At 41.6% G+C, this 26,664-nt stretch overlaps 1 protein-coding gene across 1 annotated transcript; it reads right to left on the reverse strand.

The window, feature by feature from the left end:
* Positions 1–1,197: 1,197 nt before the first annotated feature.
* On the reverse strand, positions 1,198–26,287 carry CYBRD1 (cytochrome b reductase 1). Its single transcript, XM_016203867.2, has 4 exons — positions 26,082–26,287; positions 13,193–13,401; positions 4,949–5,103; positions 1,198–4,374 (listed from the first exon to the last, which is right to left on the reverse strand). Exons 1-4 carry the CDS (start codon positions 26,266–26,268, stop codon positions 4,074–4,076), a joined length of 852 nt encoding a protein of 283 aa, XP_016059353.2. The 5' UTR covers positions 26,269–26,287; the 3' UTR covers positions 1,198–4,073.
* Between the last annotated feature and the right edge of the window lie 377 nt (positions 26,288–26,664).

The following is a 26,664-nucleotide window of genomic DNA, read 5'->3' on the forward strand; positions in this document are numbered from 1 at the left end:
CAAGTTCCTGGAAGTGAGAAAACCAAATTCTTCTGAAATCCTTGTTCCTCAATCTGAAATGAGATTGAAGGACACCTTCTTTCCATGCCAGGCCACCTCACCAGCTATGGGGGGGTGACATGCCCTCTCCCACCCTGTTCAATCCACTGTGGCTGAGCTATGGGTGCTATGTAGTCAATACAACAGAGCCGCCTCAGGGGGGCTTGGGCCGAGTGGGCACAGGTACAACTGCAAATAAAATGAAACGAAATGAGCTAATACATGTAAAATTACATGGTAATGTACTTGAGCCACATATTTATGAAGTGTCAAAAGTATCTGCCAATTAAGATCAACCTGAAATGGGATACAGTACCCCTGAGATTAACTATATAAATCAGTGACAAAATAGGGTGTAACATAAAAATTCAGTTCACACACAATATTACAGCTCTATGGAATAATAGGGCATATATTACATTATTATTACATGAAATACCATTAACATTTCCCAGGAGACAAAAAGTAGGTGGGGGGAGGGGGGGAGACTAAATGAGAGGTTAAATTAAGATTGGCTGAGTATCGGCCCTACCTAGATGCTAATGATTTTCCTTATTTGGGAAATAAAACCCCCAGCCATTTGTCCATTATTAATTATGCACTTTCTCGCCCAGCCGGGCGTGGCTCAGCAGTTGAGTGTCGACCTAGGATCCAGGTGATCAGGGTTCGATTCCTGGTCGGTGCACATCCCGGTCGGGGGCGTGCAGGAGGCGGCCCATCAATGACTCTCTCATCATTGATGTTTCCATCTCTCTCTCCCTCTCTTTTCCTCTCTCTGAAATCAATAAAGACATATTAAAAAAAAAAAAAAGATTTAAAAGAAAAAAAAAGTATGCACTTTCTCAAGGACGAGTAATGAGCAACACCGAGCTTGGTGCTAACCAGCCCTTCCACCAGGTTCCTACTGGCGCCGGGGCCGCGCCCGCCTAGGGCGCGGCCCCGGCTCAGGTCCTGTACGAGGACACCACCGGCACTTGTGAAACAGTCTTCTAATGCTTCTAGCAATGCAGAAGGCATGGTATGCAGAGTGCACTTTAAACAGAAATCTGGCAGCATTTTCAATAAAGAAACTTTAAAAAAATTTCCACGGGAAAGAAACTTTTAGAACAATGACTACACCCACTTAGCCTCCAAAAAATGATAACGCAGACAAGTAGATTCCAAAATAACTTTTATTGCTATATAAAAAGGAGTCCAGAAAAAATAGATGCGTATTTTTTTCTACAAAATTTTAACATATTCAGGCTATTTAATATTTCCCCACAAAGGTGCTGAGCTAAAAAGACAAGTACAAATGCAGAAATCTTTTCCAGGGACCTTATAGAGATAAAGAATAACAGTTTTCTTTCTTCTGGGCTTTCCTCTGCGTAGCTCTAAGACGTAGCAGTTACAGTTTTCTGTGGTAAATCTGAAAAAGGTCATGCCAAGGTAAAACGCGATCGTGGTGCAATGAAACCAGCCGAAAGCTCCGCTGCTTCCTTGAGCGTTTCGACTGGTCAACCGGTATCACGCTGGAACTTCCAGCTCACAAGACATCCTCTTGATTTTGTCCGTTAGAAAACAGAAACCGCTCGTCAGTGTCCCTTAGAAGGTGCGACTGCCTTCCTCGGCATTTGGTTGTGAGGCCTGACACGCTGTTTCTGCAGCGCCGCAGCTTGACTGAAACCACACGAGGGAAAAGCAAGTCGGCTGGAGGGTGGACGCGGTGTGGCCCACGGAGCAGGGGAGGCTGTGCGCTTCTGATCACATTAAATCAAAACGTATATCCATTTGGGTTTCTCAATAAACCCTTTGAGGGAAAACGCTTTAGTCTTGATTTACGTGAGTGTGCAAATAAAACGTTCGCCCCCCCCGAAATTAGATTATGGGGTAAGCCCAGCCAGGTGACCTCTGCGCATGATATAAGGTCAAATTCTTCGTGGAGATTTCAGGCACTGTTTTGGAATGGATACCTAAGGCTTTCTTCTCCCCTATTCTTTTTGCGGACTTTTTAAAGAGATATTTTGGGGGCAGAAGCTTTAGGTGGGAAATATTAGCTTTTGAAAGATAAAGGTACAATTATCCTTAGAATAGAAAGCTCATTAAAAGACGTCTCGAACAGAAAGTTTTTCTAGGTATATTTGGCTACGCCTTGTTTTCATAAAGGCGGAGAAAGAAAGAAAGAAAGAAAGATCCTATAATACCTGTAAGATTAACCTTACATTAGCCCACAAGAAAGATAAAATAGAGGGCTGAGATGAGGGGTGCTCAGATACGTTCAACAGAGCAGAATATTCTAGCACTAAACCCATAATTAATGTTTCACTAATAACCTCCTTCTTGGCCTATATAAAATGAAATGGCAGTTTTAATTTTTGAGGCTGTCACTGACCACCACCCCCCCCCCAAACTCCTGGAATTCTGTGCCTCTCCATGTAATGAAATATCCATTTATCAAATCTTTGTATGTGCCAGGCACTGAGGTAGGCTCTAGCAGTCCTCCTGACACCATTACCAATTTTGGAAATAGAATTACGTAAGGAAACAGTGTTTCAGAGAAGGGATTTTGAATGGGTATCCATGAAGCTTAAGGGATGTGATGGAGTGTATTCAATATTCAATCTATGGAAGTAATCACCAGTTGTCCTAAAAGGAAATCCACTAGGCACTGAAAAAAGTCAAGTGTATTTGGTGTTAAACTATAAGCTTCTTATCCACATTCAAATGCTCCAGTTTAACACTGCAGGGAAACCAAAAATCAACTCCAATATGAAAACTATCATTTCAGCCATAGGCACTGCTCTAGGTTTTAATCTGTGTCAGTCCAGAGAGGTTACCATGAACAAAAGCTGTCACCTCTGAGTCTCAAATCACTACTGATTACACAAAGCTCAAGATATCCCCTAAAATTCCACCCAAATCTGGAAGGACCTGAGCCATTGCCCCCAGGAAGGGCAGACCATGAGATATCTCCTGTCTTCAAACCCAAAACTGTTCAGCAGCTAAGATTGTAAAAAACAAAAATCTTAATTGATCATCTTGAAAGCTACAGAAATTCTTGTCCAAACCCTTCTTTGTCATCAGGACACAATTTTAAGAACAGAGAGGCATCAAGGTTGGCCAGGGCTTGTTGGCAGTGGAAGGGTAGCCTGATCTCTTTGCAGGCAGGGGGGCCCTTCTCTTTGGTTATCAGAAGAATCTGCCTTGGAAAACAAGAGCCAGAAGGTAAACATCAACCATTCCACTATACTCCAGTAATTGAAATTTGTTCAGGGGAGGGTCAAAGTAGGTACAAATTAGTATAAAACAGAAAAAATTGCATAGTGAAGTGGTTAGACTCATGGACTGAGGAGCCAGACTGGCAGGTTTTGAATCCGTTCCACCACTTAGGACGTTGGGGGCAAATAGCTAACTGTTCCAAGCTTCAGATCTCTCATCTGGAAAATGTAGATAATAATAGTCCCTACCTCACAAGGTTTGTCTGGGGATCGAATGAGCTAGTATCTCTAAAGTGCTTAGAATAGTGCTTGGCACACAGTAAGTGCCATGCAACTCCTTTTAAAAAATAAAAACAGAAACTTGAGAAAAAGTGCTCTTTGGGGTTTTTGGAGCAGTTTATACTGCTTAAGAATTCAGGCATAGTTTCATTCTAATTAGGTTTGGAATCCGGATCATAAAATATACCAAACCCCAGGGAAGCCTTGGGACTAAGTTGAGTTTTAGAAAAACTTCCAGGGCTGCCAGTTTATCAGATTTCCCAAGCAACAAACACATTTTGAGCATCCGTGTTCTGCAAGGCACAGGATGCTTTGGTCCTCAACAAGAGGTAACAGAACCACAGTTTATAGCCACTATCATTTACATTGATCATCTCCTTTCCAATTCAGATAAGTTCATAGGCCTCGAGCAGTACAAGCTCTTTCAAGAAATCCTACTTGATGATTAAAACAAATATAAACTCTATGGAGCTCAATCATCTCATGGCTAAATAGGAGAAGCGAAACCGCAGAGCTGGGTTTTAAAAGCGAAGTTACATGGCTACACCTCTACAGCGTCTACATGGTGGACCTCTGACTGGCCTCGTCAAGCGCAACGTTTCTTTTCCTGGCTGCTGCTTCGCTGTTTAGCTCTGAATCTGATTTGTCCGTGTTGCCAAAGTTTACTGCCATGGAGCCTTCCACTCCTTCTGGAGCACCTCCGTTTGGCTGAAGAAGAATAGAATTTGGTTCTTTAGGACGTTTCCATTGTGGTCTGGTGACTATCCAAAAAATGAGGGCCCCAAACACCAGAATCAGAAGGCCAAGGGTATTTGTAAAAACACCTTCTGGTGGGAATGAACTGTAGGCAGGGTTTTTCCTACAAAAAGAGAGAGAGAGTCCAATTACAAACAGCGTGAGACAGCAACGTGCCAAACAGTTTTTAATTTCTCTGCTCAAAATGCACGCCGGTACAGCTTCAATGCTAGTTCCCTTAAAGCTTAATACTAAGGAGAAATGCATGCTATAATTCACTCAATGCGATAGTCGGATATTGTTAAAAAAATCATTAGTATAAAAATAGCATCTGGAGCACCTGTATCACTTAAAAGATGAAAAAAAGGGTGATACAAAAATGTACCTATACCAGAATTGCAATTAATAAAAACATGCACATCAAAAAGATTGTAAGGGCATGCATCATTTCAATAGTTGTTTTAAGAGTAGTACAATTTGTTCGACTTTGGGGTCCTTCTTCAAGCATTTAGTAATGTCATATTGTATAATATATATGCAATGTTATATTGTATTTATATACAATGTTATATTGTATAATAAATGTTTTTAAGACTAGATATTTTAAAAATTTTGTTACACTTTATTATGTTTTTCCAATGAATAGTATTTGACATTTTATAGTTTAAGTATACAATTAGGAAAAGTATATAACTTACAGGGAAAATAGCAGTTTCTCAGTCACTCCCATAAGGGCTGTTGCAATCACTGTTCCAAAGATGAGAAGTCCAGAATAAACATGTATGGGCATGAGAAATCCTCGGAGAGAAAGCGGAGCCAAAGGAAGCAGAAAGACGAGAAAACCTAGGAGAAGCTAAACATCAAAAAGTACAAAGGTTATCATTTAATTTTAAGTTTTAACTACGGTAATTTAAAAATTGTTATTTTAAAAGCAATATGTGCAAAATGAGAAAACATTTCTTATAGAACCTAGGGCATAAAATGAAAAGTAAGTTTCCCCGACCCAGTTCCACTGCTCAAAAGTAACACCTATTATTACCTTCCAAAGCATCCTTCCAAAAATTTCTGTGCCTATAGAAACGAATGTGTGTGTGTCTATACATATTTGTTCTGCATCTTGTGTTTTTGGATATCTTTTCATATCAACACACAATTATCTAATTTATCCTTTGTAACGGCTAATATTCTGTTTTAAGGACGTAACATAATTGATTCAGTTCTTTATTTATGGATGTTCCAGTTTCCAGTTTTTTGCTATCATTACATTAACAAGGCTACAGTGAACATTCTGGTACTTAGTGTTTTTTTTAAAATCAATTTTTTTAAGGTTACCAAGTAGGAAGGCAAAAAATTTTAAGCCACTAAAACTAAGTACAATAGGACACATTTCGTCAGGTCAATCTAAAAAACTATGTGGAAAGAAGTCAACAATTTTGTTTTATGAGGAAGAAATGAGTTCTGCAGAAGAGTCGTCTTCATTTCCTTGCTGACTAAATCCCTAGTGGAATACTCCTCTGCAGAGAAGCCAGGAAGATTCCTACGTAAGCTGGAATCTTAGCACCTTCCGCTTTATTTTGTTGACTCATGCCCCTTGCTGTGAAGTATTCTCTTCTCAAGAAAATAGGGATAACTTTAGACGCGTTTAAAGAGACATTTTTTCCCTACCTATTTAGGATCCTACCTATTTAGGATCTACCACCCCAACAAAAAACGTGTGAGAAGAGAGGAGAATGGGGAGAAATAGCAACATCACTGCTCATCTTTCCGGATTGAGAGCAAAGGACTAATGGGGGGGGGGGGCAGAAGAATGGAGACAGAAGGGGTCTGAGGCCCCAAAACACATTTATAATCAGTGTAGAAGCAGTGATCATGAATGGAGAGCAGTCAAAAAAATGTATCGGATGAGCTGGTTTGCATATTGTATTGTCCACTTACTGCCGAAAACGCCTGAATATATTAGAAATGTTTCAGGAGGTCCCCGTGGTGGTTCAGAATGTTGCTAATTCTCCTTCGGAGTCATCATTGACTTTCAGGTCACTAAATCCAGGTCACAGTTTCCAGACCTTATTTTCCGTGACTTCTCAGTAGCATCTGACACTCCTCAAACCTCTCCTCCCCCTTTAATGTTTCCTTTCTCACCCACCCATCTGCTCAAGCCTGCAAGTGATTCTCTCTCTGACCCCTTATATCACTGATTTTCCAAATCCCATTAATTCTACTCCCTAAATATCTTTAGAAACTACCCACTTTTCTCACTGCTGCTCTTACTCCTCCAAGACACTATCATTTCTCATCCAAACCTCTATAAACGCTGTCAAGTTAGTCTTCCTGCATTTACTCCTGTCCAGCCTCCAACTCCTCTTCTATGTCTACCCCAGGCAGCCTGACCCTCCTCTTCCTCAAATAAAGTGAGCTTTTACCCACACACTATTCCACCCACCTAGAATACTCTTTCCCCTTTCACCACCAAGCTCATGACTTCAAGTCTTGGTCTGACTTCCTTCGTCCCCTCTGCCACATGAGAGCTCCCCCAGAACACTCCGTATACTCAGCGTCTACCAAATACTCAGTGACCTGCCGTCCCCTGTAAGCTTCGTGATGGCAGAGAGCATGGCTCTTTGGGCCCACGCTTGTCTTCTAAAACAATGTATCACCCAAAGCCTAACAAGGTATCCACACATAGTAGGTAATTAACTGTTCAATACATGATTGGATTCATGAATAAAATTTCACTGACATGAAAGGCATGTTCTCAACCATGAAGGTGCCTATGGTCTAGAGTGGAAATGAAAAATGTCATCTTCAGGTCATGAAGGAGCCTCCCAAAGAATTACTTTTCTAATAACCACAGTTGACCTGCATCATTCCAGTACCTTAAGCCCAAGTCTGGGCCTTTCCACGTATTAGTTGGCTTTGATTCTTATGATGCTGTGAAGCATGTATCAGAACCCTTAATTTATAGGTGAGCAAACTAAGTCCAGAGAAGTTTAGTTACGTGCACAATGTCACCAGCTACAAACAGAGGAACCCAATTCAAACAGGTGACCCTGATTCCAAGTCCTGCATCATTAAACACCACCTGCCCTCTGGATCTGAGCAAGGAAGAAGCCAGGGACCAGATTTCCACCTGCTAAATGACAGTCATGAAGTTGTGAAGTGACATTTCTGAGAAGCCTTATTCACACACAAAACAGCAGAAGATAAGAATCTGAATATTTCAGAGAGCAGAAGAAAACATTAAGACAATTAAAAATGTATTTAATTCACCCAAGTTTAATATTGGAAAGTCTATGGATGCAATTAACTACATTAATAGATTAAAGAAAAACACATATTCATCTCAACTGGCACAGAAAAGCATTCAATAAAATTCTACATCCATTCATGATTCAAAAGAAAAACAAAGCCTTTCACAAACTGCCTGAGGAAGAAAGGAGAAGCCTCTCTAGTCAGTGGTAAACTACTGAAATTTTCTCTTCAAAATAAGAACAAATCAAGGTTCTTATCTCTTTTTAGTGTGCACTTCTTGAATACTTCTATATAGTTCTATCTACTTCAATTCTTCTACACTCTTCAATCCTATACTGCTCAGAGGAAAAGATGTATGATAGAGCTGGCATTGCAGGTAAGTGGCAAGGACAGGGACAATTCAATAAACGGTGCTGGGGAAACAGCTCGCCCATGTGGAAAAAAACGAAGTTGGATCACAACATCGCATCATACACTAAGTTAATTCCAGATGAATTAAGTACTTAATTATCAAAGACAAAACTTTAATACGCTTCATAGAAAAACATAAGAGAAATTAAGATTTTCATTAATATTATTGTGATGTAACCTTTTGGCCATCTGGGGATTTTTTTCTTAAGCCGATGGTTCTCAAACATTACTGTGCATCCGAATCACCAGGAGGGCCAGTGACAACATTTTTCTGGGCCCCACCCCATAGTTTGTGACCCAGCTGGTCTGGACCGGTGCCTGAGAATCTGTTTTGACTTTGGGGTAGAGAAGGTTTTTCATAAACAAGTCACCAAAACAAGACACACTAACATTAAAAGAAAACATGATGGATTTGTCTTATTAAAATTAGGAACTTATACAAAATACTAACAGAAGCGAAAAGTACAAGCTTCAAACTGGAAGATATATGTAATGCCTACAAATGAAAAGGAATTTGACACAGAACTCCTACAAATCTTTAAGGAAAAAGAAGAGAAACTCATTTTTTTAAATGAACAAAAGACATGAACAGGTGTTTCTTAGAAGAGAAAAATAAGTAATCAGTGAAATAAACATTAAAACCACAAGAAGACATCATTTTATACCCAGTAGCTTGGCAGTAATGAAACTTTAGAAGAGGGTGCCTGTTGGTAAGGACGTGCCATGTGGGACTCTTACACACTGTGGCAGGAACATAATTGGGGTCAACCGCTTTGGAAAATAATTTAGTATTATTTTTTTTAGGCTGAGTCTATAATTCCACGCCTAAGCATACTTCCAGAGAAACCTCTGCATAAGAGAACTGGGAAATGTGTATCTGAATGTCCAATGCAGCATTGTTTGTAACTGAAAATAGCCCAAATGTCTAATAGCAGGAGTAAGGAAATCTGTGGTGTTTATACAATGGAACACAAAAGCAACAATGAATGCGCCAGAGGAAACAATGTAGTTGAATGAGTACAACCAAAAGAAAGGTTGCAGAAGGATTAAAACATAGTTGAGTTCAAGCATATATATTATGACACTTTTAAAAGTTAAAGCAAAACCAAACAATATGTTGTTTAGGGATTCACAGTATGTGATAAAATTATAAAGAAAAACAGAGAATGCGAACAAAAAACAAAACACAACACAACACTGCAGGAAAATGGTTACCTCCAGGAGCTGGGATAGGTGGAGAGATGTGTGATTGAGGTGGGTAGGGATTCTATGTTTCCTAAATTAGGTGGATGGTGGAATCACGGGAGTTAATTTTATTATGATACATAACTTCAATATACATACAATAGTTTGTTATTTTAAAAAAGTGCCCCAGAGCCCTAGCTGGTTTGCAGGCTTGATCCCCGGCCCTGGTGGGTCGAGTGCAGGAGGCAACCAAGAGATGTTTCTGTTTCTCTCTTTCTCTCTCTCTCTCCCCCCTTCTATTCTCTCTGAAAAAGCAATGGAAAAAAATACCCTCGGGTGATGATTAAAAATATTTATATATTTTTAAAACGTGACCCAGAAGCTAGATCTTACAAGTAGAAAAGAATTCTGCACTTGAAATGCGTTCTAATCCATAGGCATGCATGAGGCAGCGTGCAGACCTGTCCGCTCTTTTTGGCTGTGCTGTTTTCTGCTTGCCTCGCCCTGCCCTCCTTCCTTCATTTACTCAATCAACCTAGACACTGGCTTCATTTGGCGGGTGAAATTCGGATTTTACACATAGCGGCTAAACCAAAGCCAGCAGCACTAAGGGGAGAGGGTCTGATCTCGGCAATCTCTCCCATGCTCTTCACACTCTGTGACAGGTTTGTTTCTTGGGTGGCACTGAGAGGGGGTGCCAACTGAGCTCAGGAACTTGCACGAGTGATCTGCACACAGTTAGGCTTTGCGGTGGAAATGCACAGCCGCCGAGGCTGCGAGTGAGCTGCAAGCAGGCCGCGGCCCTTGCTGGGGTGCAGCGGGGAGAACTTCCCTTAGAAGGAGAAACCACTTCCCTTTTTTACCCTGAACCTAAGAAATCTGATAGAAACACATCTCTGTCAAAAACATATTTTTATGGCTCGTGTGTTTTTGCGACTGAGAATATGAAGGCAGGAGTCTTTGTAAATCATAATAAGGACAGAGCTTAGCTCCCATCAAAAGTGAAGAGAGCAAGCTTAGAACTGGTTTCTTCCCACTGGGAAAGGAAATGGTTTTCTCACTTAATTTCTTCCTGAGCACACCTGGGTGATCTGTTCTCTCACTTCTAGGGACGAGCAATGCAAATAGTTAAAAACAGCTTTTATGCAACAAAAAAATAAAGCTGGAATGTAGTCATTTTTTTCCAGTATAGGAAGGAACAGGAAACCATTCACCTGGCTCCTGAAAGGACAACCAGAAGCCACCGAGCCCTCCACGAGTGTTCACAACATGGTGAGCGGATGCCGTCTGCTTCATTTAGTTTAAAATTTTTTATGTGATTTTTATGTAAGTTATGTGATTTACTTTTCTTTCAAACAAAAGGGCTACATGTTTAAATCAAACAAGATATAGTTTAAAAATTAATGATCCTGCCCAGCCGGGCGTGGCTCAGCGGTTGAGCGTTGACCTAGGATCCAGGCGATCGGGGTTCGATTCCTGGTCAGGGCACATGCCTGGGTTGCGGGCTGCAGCCGATCAATGACTCTCTCATCACTGATGTTTCTATCTCTCTCTCCCTCTCCTTTCCTCTCTCTGAAATCAATAAAGATATACTAAAAAAAGAAAAAGAAAAGAAATACTTAAAAAAAACCCAAAAATTAATGACCCCCCAACCAATCCTACCCACCCCCACAATCATAGCAGTTTGGTGTGTGCTCCCACACGTTTCTGTGCGCATCCACACATACGCACTTTTTTCCGTTTTTCGGTCCTTTTTTCCCCAAAAAATGACATTTTCTATACACATTACTCTTCAGTATTTTTTTATGTGGAAGTATATGTCATGATTTCACTGTTGATCAGTAGATATAGCGCCATTCTTTGAAATAGCTGTATAATAACAGACAACATGGATTTACCACAAATTGCTTAACCACTCATTCCCTTATGTGCACATTTAGGTTGCTTCCCCTTTCCTATCTATACAAATAGCTACACTAAATACCTCCTTAGGGTTCTTTATGTGACAGTATTTTATTTCTGCTCCCCCCCAATGTGCAATTGCTAGGTCAAAGAGTAAGCATATTTTTTAAAAAATATCAATAGATATCAACAAGCTATTGCCCTAAAATTTTGTAGCAATTCAGTTTCCCACCATCAAGTGTAAGACAGCACCTCAGTCTCACATCCGTGCCAGCAATGAACATTACTGTTTCCTGTTCTGTCAGTCTGCGGGAAAATAATTTTTTATTTCCATTTCCTTAACTTTTTTAGTGAGGTTGGGCATTTTATCATATACTTCTTGGTGATTTAAATTTATCTTCTTTAAACTGACTGCTCAAATCTTTTGTTTATTTTTCTATTAGGTTGCCTTTTTATTTTAATTTTTAGGAGTTTTGTCCATTAAATACACCAGCCCTTAACACATGATATGATTATTTCCATATCTCTTTGTGCAGTTTCTGTTGACTTTGATAACTTTTGTCATGCATAATTTTTTTAAACAATTTTATGTAGTCGAATTTTATGTCTTTCTTTTCCTTTATAGCTTCTGGATTTTTGGTCAAACTTATGGCCTCCCCCTACCTCATTTATATAGATTATATGATTTTCTTAATTTTCTTTTTCTGTTTTCATTGGCTTTGGTTGTTTTATATTTAGACCTTTACCTGGAAATGTTTTGTCTAATGTCTGATGTACAGTCTTTAGTTTGTTTAATTTCGTCTAAATTGATAGTCAATTGTGACAGTAACATTTACTAAATAAGCATTCTTTCCCCGTTAAATTGAAATATCATTGTGTCACAGAAAAAGTTCGTATACACACTTGAACTCTTTCTCTTCTCTCTGTTCTTTCCATTAATGCATTTTGTTTTTTCCTGTGTTAATAACTTGTTTTCAATAAGGCAGGTCTTCCTTCACTTCTTTTTCAAAATTTTCATGGTTTTCCTTGGATATTTGTCTTTCTGCATAAAGCTTAAGACTTCCGTTTGGGTTAAAAATTAAAGTAGTATTAAACATAAATATTAGTTGAAGAGGGAAAGATGTGTGGCAGAGCCTGAGAGCACTGAGGGAAAAGCAACCTTGAGGACGGGAGACCCGAGCTGGGCTCAGCCTCCACTTGGAGACGTTTCCCTTGTTCCTTCTTGACCAGGAAGATCATGGCTGATGCAGGGGCCTCTCTGTGCTTCCCTCCTGTCTGGCACCTTCCCACTCCCCAGTCCCTACCTCCAGGCACAGCAATGCAAACATAAAAAATTAATAGTGTCATATAGATATCAACTTTAATTAACATTCAAAAAACCTTGAGCAGAAAAGTGACAAATAAATATCTGGTAAGAGGTCCTTTATTTTTGAGAGGTCATACATTCACATATTTTAAGATATGCCTTCTGATTTTATAACTTCATTCCAGTGAACTTCTATATCTACAGAAAACTGAAGTTCACAATGATGTCCCAAATAAGGGAGTTGGATATATACTGCACTAACTAAAGAAGGGAAATACATCAACATAGTTTACAAAAATTATTCAACAAAGTGGTTAACACCATAAAGACTTCTAAAACTTACCTTTACTTTAGGGACCTAAAATAGCCAAATCCCTATCACACTCTATTAACTTATGTTTAAATTCATTGCTATCAAAAGTATGTGTTTTTAGTAAGTGAAAACAGAGGAAAAATAAAATAAACACTGAGTCTTCAAAATCTAACAGAGAAACAAAGAGATATAACTTCCATCATTTCACTCATAAAGTTAAACCCAGAAAACAGCAGTGACAGGATGTGGAAAAGAAATCTATGGCCCTTGTCTATGCCAGTTTATTCAGACCGTGAAACTTGAAGTCCCAACAGTAGCAGATGTTATCAGATGGCTATCTCCCTACATACATATGTGTGCCCGTATTTAGAATTTCACATTCAAGCTCACAGGCTGTGAATTCTGCAGTTCCTGAGCCCCCTCAGGAGAAAATACTTATACGGAAAACAAGTGGAACAAGGACTGGTGGGAATGAGAAGGCGATTTCCAACAAAATATTTATGTATAGAAAACATCCACAGGATCTGAATTGTTTTACTTTTTATATCTTCTTTATAAATATGCTGAGACACTAACCTGTAAAATGTAGAATATGACGACGCTCAGCCCAATCCAGCTGTGCAGACTGTACATGTTGGGGATGTTCAGGGTATTGTGGAAATCAAAAACAGCCACCAGAGAAATAATTGCAAGAATGGCTGCAACGGCATTTAAGCCGGCGTGGATGGATTTCATCAGGAGCTTGCTGCATTTCCAGGTCCACGGCAGTCTGTACACAATGATGGCTACAGAGGGACAAAAGGGGACAGAATGTGGTTTGGGTTTTGTTTGATTTTTAATCGACACAAGATAAACAGTTGGACACATTGAACACCCCCTTCCACGAAACCCCTTTCTCTTGGCTTCTGCTTCCCCGCTCTTGCCGCCTCTCGATGGTTCTTTCTTGGGCTCTTTTGCTGGCTGGCATCTTCTTTACTCCCAACTTGTGAACAAACTCTGGTGCTCCCCAGGCTCAGTCCCAGGACCTTCCTCCCGCTACACTCTCTGTGGGTGATCTCATTCACTCACTAAAATGCTACCTGCATGGCAGGGTCTCCAGAATTTTCATCTCCAGCCCAGAACTTTCTCCCGAACTCCAGAACTACATCCTCCAATGGCTTCGTGACACCCATATAGATGCCTCCCACACATCCACATGTGGATGCCTCACACATCCACAACTGAAGTCTCAGCCTTATGGCCTGGTTTCTCTATAGAGATGTTTTGGTTTGATAAGAAAAAGGCAGACTAAGGATTAGAACAATATGCAAAAAGATTTAAATAGACAAAAGAGTATAACCAAGTGGCTAATGAACATAAGAAAGATATAAACTTCATTATTCAACAGAGAAATGCAAATTAAAATCAATTTAGAATACCTCTGCCACATATCTGAACAGCTAAACACGAAACATACTGAGTATTACAGAAAATGTGAGGCAATCAAAACTTGCATGTTGTGCGATGGGCATTTAAATGAGAACACACACTGGAAAATCAGCAGTATCTACTTCAGCTAAATGTATGCATACCTTAGAATCCAGCAAGTCCACTCCTGCTAGACACCCCAAAGAAATATGGTCACCAAGAGACACGTACTAGAATATTATCGGCAGCACTATTTGTAATGATCCAAACCTGGAAACTCTCCAAATGTCCATCATCAATAGAATGAATAAATAAATTGTGATACATTTATTCACACCATGGAATAATATAATACAGCAAAGAGAATAAATGATTTATAACTAGAACTTCACCCAGCCATAAGGATCAACCTATAATATCAATCCCAAGAAATAACACTTGAAAAAGTATATATCCTATGATTCAATTCATATGAAGTATAAAAACAGGAAAAACTCATCTCTGCAATAGTGGCTGCCCTTGTGAGGAATTGGTATAGCAAATGGAAGGGAATGCAGAAGGGATCGGCTAATATTCTCTCTTTCAGTCTGGGTGCTGGTTACATACCTAGATTCATCGAGCCACACATTTATATGCATGTGGATTAAACTTCAACAAAAACTATTTTTAAAACGAGTTGTGTTTTTTTAAGTGCCCTGGTTTAAGCAATGGATTACATGGCCACCTGAACCAGTTTGCGACTACTTTTTGTGCTGAAGACAATATCCTGACTCTACCCACCCTCACCCCACCCCTCCAATGTTAGAGAAAATTTAGATATCTAGAAATGTATGGCAGATCGAAAAAAGTTTAAAGACTGCTTCCTTGGAAGATGGATTCCACTATATCAGCAGTGTATCATATATATCCCTTAATTCCAGCAAAAAATAAATAAATAAAAGCCTCTTCCCACCAAAGACATTTATAATTTAAATACATGAAACTTCATAAGATCATAAAAATGTAAGGGATTATCCAGACCATTTTCAGGCAGAAACGTGTCTAAACCCACAAAGACAGAAGTGAAATCAACCTCTTTAACGTTTTCAGCACAAGATGTCAATCTTCCTAGTTGTTGGTTCCAATCCAGCACTTGACAGCCCTCGCTGTTAGGACAGTATTCCTTTGATCTCATCTGAACGCTGAAGGATTGCTACTTGCTAATTTTAGTGCATAGGTGGGTATCTTATAAATGTTGATCGAGTATATTTCCTTGATGGCATGGAGACTTTTGGATAATCATTTCTATGTTCAGTGAATCTTTCCCAACCACTTAATGAAACAGCTTAAAGAGTATACTTTTAAAAGCTAGTTCAAGGCCCCTTCTCATCCCTAATTCATCCTTTCTGAGGGCAGGAAACTACGTTTTGCTGTTTCTCATATCCCCAGAGCCTAGGACAGCTCTGGGCTCGAAGTATGTAATTCTGTAAGTATCTTTTTACCCTTATTTTGAGATAATTTTAGATTCCAATGAAGTTGTAAGAAATAATACAAAGATCCCATGCACTCTACACCTAGTTTCTCCCAGTGGTAACATTTTACATAACTATGGCACAGTGTCACCACCAGGAAACTGATAACAATATAATCCACTGAACTCATTCCATTTCACTAGTTTTATTTATGTGTGTGTGTGTGTAACCCTGACTATTTTTTTAAATGAATAAATGTAAAGCGCTTTCTGAAGACTGATCAAAATCTATACATAGAAGTGATGGTTACTCAAACACTGTGCTTTCCCTTCCTCATGCTTTTTCTCCCCGGATGACTCAGTGGCACATGCAATACGATTCTCTAGATTTCAGGGAAAGTAAATGCCTCTCTATCCAATGACTGAGTGACCTTTTATTCACACAGTGGAGCCTTTTGCAATCTGTGTGATCAGGCAAAAAATGTGCAATATACGAAGATCTAATAACACGTCTCCCCGCTTTCTGGTTTTACCTCTTTTACTACACACACACACACGCACACACACACGCCTGCACACAGCTGAACCCTAGCTAGGTAGCAGGCACCGTGCTAAGTGCTTCACATGTTTACATTTTAATTCTCACTTCGACTCTGTGAGGAAGGTATGATTATGCAAAGGAGGAAGGTGAGGTACAGAAAGGTTCAGAAGCCTGCTCTATCTCAATTAGTGTTTTAAAATTAATATCGTCGTCATCATCTTCATTTCATTTAAGCTCCATCCCCAGGGGAAGGAATCTTAGATGAGGGAGCTTGAAAATCTGGTAGATAATACTCAGGATGTGTTTGCTTGGAAAGCAAGTTATGAAGAGTAAATTGCAATAGCTTTCTCCCCGATCTGAATCATATTAGATCGAAAATTTCCAAAATCAAAACTAATCTCTGATGTTAGAGTCAGGAGTGATCATCATGACTGAGAGGCGTTACAAGGGTTACTGGGGGGATTCTGGTGCGCCTGAAATGTTTTACGATCTGGGTTCATGAGTGTGCTCATGTTGTAAAAAGACATCGCTTATGATTTAAGCACTTTTCTGCATGTATGTAGTTCTTCAATAAAAAGTTTATCTAAAGAAAAAGTTATCAAAAACTTCCAAGACAACCGTGTTCCCAGGGAACACTTTTTAACTCTTCTTGATCCTACGGGCATCAGAGAGAAATGTGTCAAATATTCCATAAAACTGAGATTTACCCCCATTGAGTATCAGAAACTGATTTTTAAACCTTTTGTTTACTCAAGTGTTTTCAAATTCATTGCACACTAGCTTTCCCTCCCCAGCAGCAGCACGAATGGAGCATAAGTTCACCTTTTATTTGTGATTCAGAGTGATCAATAAGACATACTGTCCTATTACTGTAAGAGTCAGCTCTTGGGGGCTTCTGCAGGAGGAGAGGTGCCTGCCTCTGATCCAAATGGGCCCAGCCCATTATGGGTTTATAGCCCCTGGATCTAGTTTAGAGTTTTTCTCTTTCTTCTTTTAGTTTCTGGCTCAGGCTACGGTGCATGCCTCCAAACTCTTCCTTCCATCCTTTTATCTTTTATTCCTACCAGCTCTAAGTTCTTGCTTATAAATTTTTATGTTGGCAAAAATCTTCATACATTTATTCAGTTTGGGTAGTGAGCACCTAGCGATCTGTTTATTATTTTCTGAATGACTGAAAGAATTCATAATAGTTCTAAAGTTAAAAACACTTTTGTAAGCTTGCAAACCCATAGCAAACTAGTCTCAACGACTACATAAGGCAGCTTGTGGGAATCTGAGGGGCTCTCAGAATTCTCAGCCTCTATCCTGGCTGCAGGGAAGCTCTGCTGGATAGTGGAACTTGCTTTAAAATGTTCTCTGAATAAATGAAGGATAATTGCAAAATATTGCATTTGGATGAGGTGTTTGCATGCTTTAAAAATGTATAAATAACCAAAATGTGGTGGACTTCAGGAGAAAAGGGCAACTGTAACAAATCAGACCACATTCTCCAACAAGAAGCTCTTCTCAACACTTAGACTACCTGCCTGGAGAGCAGAACTTAAATATTTCTTGCTCCTTTGGCTTGGCACTTACCTAGACACCATTCCTGAGGTTCAGTGGGAAGGAAGAAAAAGGTCTCATAAGCCCATGAGTAGGCAAAAGCTATCAAACAGCTACTTGTGACTGAAACAAGAGTTTTCTGTTAGAGATCTTACTTGGAAAGACCACTTGTTCCCCCAAAATGAAGGGAAACAGGAATGCACTCATCCAGATGCTCGACTTACTTTGGGCTCCATCTCAGCAACGCCATCGTCACATTGAAAATATCGTAATGCATTTAATCCATCTAACCTACCAAATATCATAGCTTAGCCTAGCCTACCTTAAACGTGCTCAGGACACTTACATTAGCCTTCAGCTGGGCAAAATCATCTAACACAAAGCTTGTTTTACGATAAAGTGTTGACTATCTCATGTAATTTATTATGCAAATCACCTTCACGTCATCATAAAGTGAAGTGATCCTAAGTCAGATCACCACAAGCCGGGGACCATCTGTATATGTGAGAAACACATTTACAACCTTTTTACAAGAACAATTACTGGTAGTGGGGCATTCTATTGTGATAAATTTTGAAAAAAAAATGAAGAAAATAAAAAGGAAATCAATACTTGCGTATAATTAGTCTTTGGACCATGAAGAGGAAAATACAGCAACTTGAATTCGAATTTAATTATTAAAACATTTCTCAGCCCCTAGCTGCGTAATTAACTCAGGAATCTGTGAAAATATATATTCTCCAAGATGCAGTCCCTGGTTTGACATCAGCTTTCAACCCACATGCCATCCCGAAACCATCTATATGTACAAGTTTGTCTTACAGCAGGCAATGCCGACTTAGTGTTTGTCCAAGTGAATGTGGGGAGAGGGCTGCTTGGAGGGAGATACGTATCCCAAAGCATAGATAACAATTTAACTCTAGTTTTTTTATGTTTAAGTCTTGTGATTCATGAAGGCAGGAGCAGATCTATCTTGTTCACCATCGTATTCCAGCATTTAGCACTGAGCCTGGCACATAGTAGGAATTCAGTGTGTGCTGAATAAAGAAATCTAAATAAAACACACTAATTCATTCAGGATTCTCCAGCAAATCAGTAGAGTCTCTTTTACAATGCAACAGTAAAAAATCTCAAGACTATTTGTACTTCTGACCCAAGTGTGAGCTCATATAAGACCAAATGGCCCTTTCAAATAAGTAATAAGTATTCTGTGCTTATACCCACCTAACAGCTTTAGGTAAGCACTACGTGAACCCAAAAATAAAATAAGAGCACATTGTTGAGTTTTGAGTACACTGGAATTTTTAAACATGTATAAATACTGCTTAAATATGGGATGCCCATTACTTTCCTTAGCTCTTTGAATAAAGTATTATTTTGCTTTCCTTGGTAGAATGGTCAGAGCAGGATTTTCAAGCTTTATAACTCATTTCCCTGTGCACCCAAGAGTCTACCAGACTTTATCCAAAGGACCTCAAGTTTAAATGTAAAGCAGAGAACCGTCTTTAAATAAACTTCTTGTAAAGATTCCTGCAGTGCCTATCAAAGAGAACCTGAGCTTTGAAACATGCTCATGCGCTCAAACTGCCTCACAGCATGAATGTCATGAAAACGAAAACCTTTGGAGAATCAAAGTGAAGGAAGTGATTTGGAAGATTTATTTTAGCATCTTAGCACTAGAAGCATCTCTTTGAAGGGACTGAACTCCTCACAAAGTTGACTGGTTGGTACCGAATAGTGTATAAAAAAGAGAAACATTCAATTAATTAGCGGGACATTTACAAATATCCACAAATTTTGTGTTTTCAGAAACATCAGCTATATTTTGTGTATTATATCAAAATATTATGATAGATCAGAAATAGCACTGGCTCTGATATCACCTGGTGTCTGACCCTGGCCAGGCATTTGATCTCTAACATTAGGAGTTGCACCTAAAGCCCCAGTCAGCTCTAAACATGGAAGGCTCAGGGTTTCAAAAGAAAACAAAAACTTGGATCTAACAAACTCAAATGGGAACAGCTTATAGACGGAGTTCCAGTGTCTAGCACACAGGAAGGTGCTACACGCCCAAGTCACTTCATCTGTTCACTTTATATGCTGCCCTTGTAGGTATGACCTTCGGTTTAAAGGACTGGCCAAGCTTTCATTAACTTAGTAAATATTTATTGAATGCATATTAGTGTTATGTAATGTTCTGCACACCATAAATACAGCAGACAAAGGGCTCCCCCTCAGGGATCTTATATTCTAGTAGGAGATAGACAGTAAGTGAATAAATAATCTAACAAGTCAGTGGTGAGAATTTGGAGAGTACTATATTTTGAATTTGGAGTCTATATGATTTTCTGATGTGTTAGGTGAGAATTATGGAAGAGGGAGAAGAATCGAAGGTGACTGCATAGCTTTGTCATGAACATCTAGATTCTAGAGTTTCAACCATTTTCATCTCATAGCTCACTTAAGCTAATTACTAAAATTCCGTGGCATACCCAAAAACTATGTTGTATTTTTTTGTCAATCTGACAAAAAATGGGTATAATTTTGATTGATTTACAAAAAGGTACTAATAATCGTAATTACCCACCCTTCTCGCTCCCAAGTCACTTCTTAAAAACTCGGGTGCCTATACTTGTATATAAGGAGTTCTAGCACCAAGAATTAACCCGCCAGACACAACCTTATTATACAACATGACCAATAAGATGCAACTCTATTATATGACCTATATATTTATGGTTCAAGACAGGGCATTCACACGGATGGCTATTGTTGTGTTAGCTGTGTCATTTCTTTATTTGACAATCTAAAGGAAGAGAGGTTAGTGCCCCTGACTAAACAGTAAGGTATTGCATGTTTTAAAAATTCTTGTGGCACACATGTTGAAAATCGCTGCTCTAGAAGAATGAAGTCGCCCTTTACTGAGGTGAGGAAGCTGCAGGGGTGGTTTTGGGGATATGCGGAAGATTGAGAGTTCAGGTTTGGGCATGTCTATTTGTCATCCAAGTGGAGAGTTTGAATAAACAGATGAATATTTGGGCCTAGAGTTCAGGGGAGAAGTCCAGGCTGAAGATAAACATATCTGTAGGTTCAGTGAATAGATGGTGTTTAATTAAAGCCACAAGACTGGATGAGATCACCACGAGAATGGGTGTGTCAAGAAGTGGTCAGAAGACTGAGCCTTGGACACTCCAACCTTGAGTGATCAGGAAGATGGGGAGGAACCACCCAAAGACACTGAAAGGAGTGGCCAGTGGGGAGAGAGTGGTGTCCTGGAAGTCAAGTGAAGGAAATGTCCCAAGGAGGAGTAAGGGGTCAGTTATGCCAAATGCTGCCTTCTGGTCAAGCAAGACTAGGACTGAGACCTGACCACTGGAATTAGCAATATGGAGGCCATTGGTTACTATGCTAAAAGCAATTTGGGGGGAGCAGTAGAGTGAACCCCTGACTAGAGTGGGTGTGAGGGAGAACAGGAGGAGAGGAATTGGAGACCGCAGATACTGACAAAAAATTCTGTGGTGAGGCAAGCAGAGCACTGAGTAGCTGAAGGGGAATATGTGGTCACGAGTGTGGTCGTTTTTAAAATGATAGAAATTATAACACGTTGGAAATAATCCACTGCAGGAGAAACTTGATGCAGAAGGAAAAGGGGGAGAATTGATGAAGTAATGTCTTTCGGTAGACAGAGGAGGCACAGATTGTAATTCGGCAATAACATTATAAACTTGAGGCCTTTAAAATAAAGATGCACATGTGATGTAATACGAAGCCCATTCTTTTGTGAGGTTGGCGAACCCAGTGCTTCCAAACTGGCTCACCAGGAGAATCACTGAGGAGAAGAGAGGGCACTTTTACTCTAGATGCTACTATTATCATCACACATGAGTGGCTGTAAAGTCTCATTTTGTTACTAACAATTTAATGACGGTACAGAAATCATCACTCATGCCTTCAACAACTAATTATTGGCCTACTAAGTACCAGTTCTAGGCGTCATTCCAGGTGCTGGGGATACAACAGTGAACAAAATAATCATGTCTGAAATATTTTTATTAGTTATGCTATAAAGAGATCTGCATACATTTATTTATAACAAAAACCTGTGTTTTGGGTTGCCTTGAATTGTCTCTTTCTACTTTGTGAAAACCCTTGTTTCCCTAATATCGAAAGGTTTTATCATCAGCTGTGTCCCCAAAGCTAGTTTTGAAGTATTTGGGGTACTTTCTCCATTACCTTCTTTGCCAGGTTTTACCCAAGAGCCCTTTCAAATATATTTAACTGGTCTTGAAACTTGGTCACTTTTTGATGCATTAAAAGAATATCCCAACTGCCTTTTAAGTACTACTGTTAATTTCTTTTTGTTAGCCTCTTAAATGCTACTTAACTGCAGCTCCATTCTCTCACAAAATCAACTTGATCCCATTACACTATTCAATTTCCCCTCCTTCAGTTTACACAGTAAAAGGAGTTCTACAAGTGGAAAAGTAAGGCGTATAGAATTGCTGAGCCTTCTTTTTGCTAAACTTATAAACTCAAGTTTTCTTCGTTTTAATGAAGAACACATTCCACCTGTTGAACCTTTTAAAAGGTCAGCTGGCACCCTGAGAGCGTTTGTTTGTTTCGGTCCTCTGCGGCCTTTCCAAGGCCCGTTTCTCTGATTTCCTGGCAGCGTACCTATTTCATGGGAAACATTCCGCTCAGAGAAGCACAAAGCCTCTTCTAAAGTTCCCTTTGGAGCCCTTCCTCATTCATGTTCCCTAGTTTCCTACTAGTTTAAATTTTTATTTTTATTTTAGATACTCTATAGCCTGTTGTACTGTATTTTAGAATACAAATATTTTCCAAAATGTACAGAGAGAGAGAGGGGGGAGACATTTATTTTGTAACTCTAGGTAAGCCTTACTTCTTAAAGGTGTTTCAAAGGACTCGCACTTGTCCTCACATAGTTTCGAATACTGTTTACTATTTGTATACTGCATTTGTAAAGCATTCTATGCTTAGAGTAATAACTGTATGTACGTCAGCCCTCCCTTCCTCATCTCTAAATATCTGTGTATCACAGAGCTCCTTTACATCAGGTCCATTATTAGAGAGCTAAAGTATTTTTATATTTTTTTAAATTGATTTTTAGAGAGAAGAAGGGAAATAAGGGTTTTCACAAAGTATAAATTGTGAGTAACAAAATGAAACTTTACAGCCACTTACCTGTGATGATAACAGTAGCATCTAAGGTAAAAGTGCCCTCTCTTCCCCTCAGGGATTCCCTGTTGAGCCAGTTTGGAAGCACCGGTTTAGCCAGCCTCACAAAAGAATGGGCATCATATTACATCACATATGCAGAGCCTAAAAATTTTCTCCCTGAAGCAATGCCACATAGGAAGAAAGTCTGTTATAACGCGGCTAGTCTGTAACATGGGTTTCCGTCCTGGCATATAAAGTCAGCTCTTGATTCCCAGCCCCGCCGTGGGAGCCGTCCTACTGTTGGATGTGAGGAGGTGAAGGTAAGCCAAGATTTCTGAGAGCACATACATGTGCCTCTCTGTATGAAAAAGTTTATGTTCACGTCCATTAAGTGTATTATGTGGTTAAATGCTTTGCAAATCTGGAATCTAAATAGTAAACAGGCTGGGTAATGTCGATGGGACAAACATTGCAAAACCAATCCAAATACAGGAACTAGGCTTCAAGAAAACAAGTTTTGCACAAAAGCAGCAGATGAAAATTTCCAAAACACCCACTTACACATTTTTGCCCCAAAGTGAGTATAAACAGATTAAGAAATTCCATATTTTAGGGAACTAGAAATCCTTTTAGGGAAATTGTAATGAACTCTAATATGAATGAAGAGTTCCAAAGTGTATTTTATTTTTATTTATTTATTTTAATCCTCACCTGAGAATATTTTTTCCATTGCTTTTCAGAGAGAGTGGAAGAGAGAGAGAGAGAGAGGGAGAGAGAAACATTGATGTGAGAGACACATCGATTGGTTGCCTCCCGCACATGCCCTGACCAGGGCGGTGGATCGAGCCTACAACCGAGGTGCGTGCCCTTGACTGGAATCAAACCCGGGACCCTTCAGTCCACGGGCTGATGCTCTAACCACTAAGGAAAACCAGCCAGGGCTCAAAGTGTATCTTAGATGAATCCTTTTGATTCTCTAAAAAAATACATTTTGCAGAAAATAAGCATATTCCCATAAAAGCAGAGAAATCAACCTTGAAAATAAAAACACAGAGAACACACTACTTCCACGGGTAAGTTACTTAACTGCTCTGTGCCTCAGTCTACTCATATCTATATATGAAATAATGCACTTAGCAGGCACACAGAAAGCACTCGATAAATGGAAACTTGTTTTTGACTTTGTCTCTTCTTTGGTAATTCAGGATACAATTAATACCAATTATGAGGAGAGGATATCCCACAAACTCTGGGAAGTTTCTTGGTATTAGGAGCTGCTCTGAAGATTTGCCTGGAAGAGATGCAGAAACTGTTCCTACTACTTGGAGCAAACAGAGGTGTTGACAGCTCTGGTCAAACTTAAGGGCTCCACCGTGAAGGAAAGACTGCTTCTGATGACAGCGACTTTGGAACTTGAGTACGTGTTTCTCATTTTAGTCTAATGAGAAATAACTGGGATGTATGCAATGAAATAGCTCACACCCCAGTGCCAATCTCACACCAGGGAAGCGTGCCGACCACGGCTAGGTCATTAGTAATGATGGTGCTTCATCTCAGGGTGCAGGAATGCCCGCCACACCTGCCCAAGGCTGCAGCATGAGCTTTAAACAAAAATCTTTTCTGTAGGAATGAGGTGGGCTCTTTTTTGTTTGCTTGTTGGTGGAAAGTTAAATGTTGATGAAGAACACGCAGCCTGCTTCCAAGAAAAGGGCACCTGGCTCCAAACCCTTTCCACTGCTCCTCGCCCCAGCCCACCACATTCTATGTTTTTCTAAATACTTTCTCTGCCAAGGCCTTGCCTTGGTGTTTGGAAAGTGGTTTCGAATAAATGGCACTTGCACCACTAGCTAGAGGTTCCTCCTGCCAAACAAGGCAGAAGGAAACTGTCAGGACTTCTGAGAGTGCCACACTATAAACTGCCATCTGTTGTTGGTTGCCGGGAGAGGGTGGGTAGGGGTAGGGGGTAGATAGGAGAAATGGGTGAAGGGGGTAAAAAAATACAAACTTCCGGCTATAAAATAAACAAGTCCTGGGGTGTAACGTACAGCATGGTGACTACAGTTAATGATAATGTATCTGTATTTGGAAGTTGCTAAAAGCAGATCTTAAAAGTTCTCACCACAAGAAAAAAAAATTATAACTATGTGTGATAATGGATAACTAACTAGACTTACTGAGGTGATCGTTTAGCTATATGTCCGTATATCGAATCATTATGCTTTGCGCCTAAAACTAATACAATGTTACAGGCCAGTTATCCGTCCAGAAAGTAAAGAAACGGCCTTAGACTGCGCCCTCCCTCCCTCGGCTCCAGCAGCGTCCAGGAGCGCGCGGCCCCGAGCTGCTCGGCGCGGGCCGGGCTCCAGCGCCGCAGGCCTCGGGGGCATCCTGGGCAGAAGCCGAGCCGCCCCGGCCCCCGCGGGCATCTCCCGCGGCGTTACTGGTCCGCGCCCAACAGGAAGCCCCGAAGGGGAACTTTGCCATCTGCAGCCTCTTAAAAAAGTTGGACTCAAGACTGAGCAGTGCCCGCAGGGCCCGAAAGCACCCGTTGGAGTCCTGGCGGCTTCCAGCGCTCCCCCGAGTTTAACACTCGAAGAGCGGACGCTGCACTCGCCCCGGCTCCAGCGGACCAGCGCCCTCCCTCAGGGCTCAGCCTGGTACCAGAGGCTGATTCTCGCGCCTCCACTCCCCCTATTGCCTCGCTCTCCTAATCTGCAGCCCGGAGGCAAGTTCAGCACAGTCCTCGCCTAAAGAGCCACCTCGCGCCCCTGACAGCGCAGGTTCGGTCCACAGGGAGCGAGTTTCCCCGGGTGTGGCCTGCCCGGGCCAGAGCCCACGGCGTCCAGGCGCCTCTCCTCCGCTCCCGTTTCTGGTGTCGCTGGGGCGTCTCAAGTGCATCCCAGCCACTCCTTGCAAAGAGTTAACCAAGCGCGGCCGGCGCGCCAGGGCCAGGGCCAGGGCCAGGGCCAGGGCCAGGGCAGCTCCAGCTCCAGCTCCGCCAGGCGCCGCTGCGCCCAGCCCTCCCCCGAAACGCGCCTCGCAGGGAATCCTCCGCCCCGCGCGCCCCGCGCCGGCGCCGCCCCTCCCGTGATCGCCCACCTCGGCCGCCGTCCCGGCTCTGCGCGTCCGGGTCCCCCACCGAGGCCCCCGGGCGGGGCCGATGCCCACTCACCTCCCCCCCCTCGCAGCTCCGGGGAGCGCCCCGCAGCCCCCTCTCCACCCCTGCGCTCCCTGCCGCCTCCCTCGCCTCCCAGCTCGCTCACGTCGGCCCCGCTCGGGTGGGACTCGGTCGGGGGTCCCCGGCCCGCCCCCCTTCCCGCTGCCTCCCAGGAGGTGCCCAGTACCGATGCCCTGGATGAAGATGAAGCCAGTGACCACCAGCACCGGATGCCAGTTAAACTCGGACGCCTTCCCGTCCCAGCTGAGCCCCTCGCGGTAGTGCAGGACCCAGACGAGGGTGAAGATCACGGACAGGAAGCCGACCAGCAGCGCCGACACCAGCAGCGCCAGGAAGCCCGGGTAGCCGTCCATGGCCCTCAGTGTCCCATGCCCCGCGCCGCGGCAGCTGCCCCTGGGTTCTGGCCCCGGGGCGCGCCGCGGGCGCACTTCTAGGCGCAGTCTCCGCCCGGGAGGAGGGGCTTTCTCGACGGCCTGCGGAGGTTGTGGGGCCTCCGGCGGGTGGGTAGCAGGCCCGGCTCCGAAACCAGCCCTTCCTCGGGGATCCCCTGGCGGCCGAGAGCTCGCGCGAGTCCATACCCACCGCTTTCTTTTAACTCTTCCCGCGTCTCTTCCTAATTTGGGGGAGGCTGAATAAGGCAGTGGTGCCCACTCCTGGTTAACAGACAAGGAGGATCCGTTGGGCGGGGTTGGGTATGTGATCTTGGTGAATGAAGCCTTCTGAGCTGAGCCCAGGTCTTAGAGGGCTGG

This window comes from Miniopterus natalensis, chromosome 8 (assembly GCF_054644295.1).
Source record: "Miniopterus natalensis isolate mMinNat1 chromosome 8, mMinNat1.hap1, whole genome shotgun sequence".
Taxonomy (NCBI): Eukaryota; Metazoa; Chordata; class Mammalia; order Chiroptera; family Miniopteridae; genus Miniopterus; species Miniopterus natalensis.